The 3672-nt window shown below is 45.2% G+C and overlaps 1 protein-coding gene across 1 annotated transcript in view; it reads left to right on the forward strand.

Annotated features, from left to right (window-relative positions):
- ARSH (arylsulfatase family, member H) overlaps nt 1-3672 on the forward strand; it is a 41044-nt gene that overhangs the window by 35633 nt on the left and 1739 nt on the right. The window contains exons 7-8 of the mRNA XM_012656815.1: nt 1457-1619; nt 2811-2932. Of these exons, the coding sequence (XP_012512269.1) occupies nt 1457-1619; nt 2811-2932 (285 nt within the window). The remainder of the gene's footprint in view (nt 1-1456; nt 1620-2810; nt 2933-3672) is intronic.

Here is a 3672-nt window from a genome sequence, read left to right on the forward strand (position 1 = left end):
CATCAAATGATACATGATTATGATGATACTTGTGATGATGATAATGGATGTGAATACTACATCGTGTTATAATCATGTTGATAATTGCTTGTGAGTGGGTTTGTGTCTGTGTGAAGCCCACATCCTAAAACGTGCCCACAAACCCACAAAAGGATTGGCAAAACTGTCGTGAGCAGGCGTTACCAGCTCTTAGCTTCACAGAGACAACGGATACATTGCACAGACACATTTATTAAATGTCCTGTGTGGACAACTCACTGTTGTCATTGTGACTCACAAAGACATAGGTGCTTCCGTAAGCCGGAGAAAACGTCGGGTGGCTTTACGGTCGTTTCTTGCTTGTCAAGTTTAGAAACAACAACAACCACATAAATTTGGTTCGGGGAAATTTTCAAATTTTCGTTACAATAAAGAACAGCACTGAGGACCTGGCTTTGGACACTGCTTAGACCAGTGAATGTTTCCGCAGATAATTTTGCATCATGTTTAGCAAGAGAGACGCTGTCTTGTGTTTTCTCTGTAATTCAGACCACCTGTCAGAAAGAGACGCACACAAGATGCACCCAACTATCATTTCATGTAGGAGGAGATTTTTCCATCGTAGAGAGGCTCATGTTTTTTTCTTAAAGAGTCTATGTGATGTTGACTGCGTCATTTGGCACAGGGCCATGTTTTTTATTCTGCAACAAATGGTTGAATCTCAGGATTGGAACGGTCACCCGGCCACATCTGTGCTCAGACACACCCAAGGAAGGGAACCTTTGTCTAAGACGCAATTGTCTGCAGTTTTTTTGTCTGTAGACAATTTCGCTGTTCACAGTTTCTTCTCACCGCCTCTCTATGGGAAGTCACCATAACCCGGATAAAACCTGCATTGAAAGAAACTGATTTCTTTAAAGAAAGCTTAAACCACAACTTATTACCATGGACAATTTAAACATCGAAAACAAATTAACCTTCCTATGCTCATAGAAACAACTGCTTTGTGTGGGAAACTGTTTTCAGGCTCCCTGCAAAATAATTTTTCCTGGATAACTTGCATACTAAAGACAATTTAGAAAGTCTGTCTTTGGACCTCAGACAAGCCTTTTGTGTGCTTTCGAGCCCAATCTAGTTCTGATAAGAACCGAAGAGTTTCCTGCTTCCCAAATACCCTCTCCCCAAAGTATGGGAAATCCATGGCATTCATGGTACATAATATATACTATCTTATGGCAGCACTTATTTTTATTTATTATTATTGAATGTGTCGCTTGTCGACTTAAAGGTTCGCAACAGTGTTTGAACTTCTGCAAGTCAGGAATGATATCTCGTGGCTACTTTCTATCTGTCTGTGAACCTGCAGCTCCCTGGCAGGTCTGCCGCCAGCTCACGAAAACTTGCGTCTTGGTAGACTCTCCAAGGCAGCGGACATGGTTGGGTTTGAGTCATCTTTCGTTGTCGTCTTTGCTTTTAGGCGGCAAAGGAATGGGAGGATGGGACGGAGGCATCCGGGTGCCCGGAATACTCCGGTGGCCGACAGTGCTGGAGCCCGGGCTCGTGGTGGATGAGCCCACCAGCCTCATGGACATCTACCCGACGCTGTCCTACATCGGAGGAGGGATCCTGCCCCAGGACAGGTATGGAAACGGCGCTCGTTCCTAAGCTAAGGAGAGATATTTGGGTGTAGCTGGATATACTACATAACTGTCCTAGATAACTGGTCAATATTTCACCCTGAGGGCCAGATGTCTTTGTCCCCTTGGTGCAGGGCGGGATATTTTGTTTGTTTTCTTCTTAGAATACATCTGAACATTCTCCTTTGTGTTACTGTTACGCACACAAAGGTTTCGCTTTTCTTGTGGGTGGGACCTCATCCTGTTTTATTTCTCACAGCTTCTAGACTGTTAAGCAAATATGTGTTAAGTGAATTAACAAATAAAAACACATATGTGTAAGGGGATGTGACTAATGAAGCTATCACTTCTCTTTCGCACTTTCTCTGTGAGCTTTGAAGTGAACAAATTCATTGCACACTTTATGGGTTTAATCCCGTGTGTGTGTGTGTGTGTGTGTGTGTGTGTGTGTGTGTGTGTTGGGGGGTGGTTTCTATTCATCACTGTGAAGTTTTATTTAAATCAAAAGAATGTATATTCACCATCAAGTTGGTACTAACTGATCAACACTTAAGTGCACATACAGTAATGACATTCATCGGGTGTTGGACAGGTGGGAGTGGGGAGGAGGGGATGGGTATATTCACACCTAATGGGTGTGGTGGGCACCGTCTAGGGGATGGACACGCTTGAAGCTCTCACTCGGGTGGGGCAAAGGTTTTATTTCTTTTTATTTTTTTGTCATAAAAAGTGAAAATGTGTCATAAGTTTTAAAAAATTTGTTCTTCCTTCTCTTCTTTTCCTCCCTCCTTATTCTGTCGTGAAACATGTGACAGATGGCTGGGCCAGGTGGCTGACACCTGTAATCCCAGCACTCTGGGAGGCCGAGGTGGGAGGATCGCTTGAGGCCAGGAGTTCGAGGCCAGCCTGAGCAAGAGCAAGACCCTGTTTCTACTAAAAAAATAGAAAGAAATTAGCCAGGCAACTAAAAATAGAAAAAGTTACCTGGCGTGGTGGTGCACACATGCAGTCCCAGCTACTCAGGAGGCTGAGGTAGGAGGATCACTTGAGGTCAGGAGTTCGAGGTTGCTGTGAGCCAGGCTGATGCCATGGCACTCTAGCCAGGGCAACAGAGCGAGATTCTGTCTTAAAAAATAATGTGACTGAGCTGTGCATGTCTCACTGCTTTTTCTGCACACCCCTTTCTGTCCCAAGGGTGATTGACGGCCGGAACCTCATGCCCCTGCTGGAAGGGAGGGCGTCCCACTCAGACCACGAGTTCCTCTTCCACTACTGTGGGGTCTACCTGCACACGGTTCGGTGGCACCAAAGGGACTGTGAGTATGAACACTGTGGACACTAGGAAACACACAAGGGCACGGCCCGGGCCTCCTGTTCCTCGGGAACAAATACCATGTACAAATGTCACCTGGGTAGGATGGTTTTTTTCCCCCTAGGGATGCTGTCTAGGCAGCTAGCTTGTGGCAGTAGCATTTTAGAGAGAGGCATGTGTGTAATCTGTACCCGAGAGATTTTAATTTACAGAGATAACTGAGCATTGGCCCAGACAAGGGCTATGCACAGAAATATTTTTATGACTTAGATTTCCAAAGAGAAGAGGGTGTGTCCTGCCACGCAGGGCTGCAGGTGGAAGCTCCTTTTGATCAGGAAGCAGAGAGCCCGGGCTACAGACAGCCTTTACTGGGATATGCAAGAGAAAGACAAGGCAATGACAGTGACAGGCTAAGGAGGGGCTGCTTTGGATAATTACGACAAGTGTTGGGGCACAACGCCTGCTCCTAGCCATCTGGTATGTGGACCCGGATTGATTTAGGGCAGAGGAAATACTGGCTTGATGTGTAAGAATTAGATAAAGGAGGAGGTTCGATTGCGCACGAGAGGCACACTCCAGAGTGGGTTGGTGACTATCTTTAGGAACTGGCTAGCCCTGAGAGGTTTCTCCCGAAGTCTGTAAGTTTCTTCAAGATGTCAAAACATCATAAGATACAGAAGTTTTTTTTTTTTTTTCTTTTGTTCAGCACAGGGATGTTTTTTATTTGCTGGCTTCCTTTTAAAA

The sequence above is a fragment of the Propithecus coquereli genome, unplaced genomic scaffold (genome assembly GCF_000956105.1).
Source record: "Propithecus coquereli isolate 6110/MARCELLA unplaced genomic scaffold, Pcoq_1.0 Scaffold52, whole genome shotgun sequence".
NCBI lineage: Eukaryota > Metazoa > Chordata > Mammalia > Primates > Indriidae > Propithecus > Propithecus coquereli.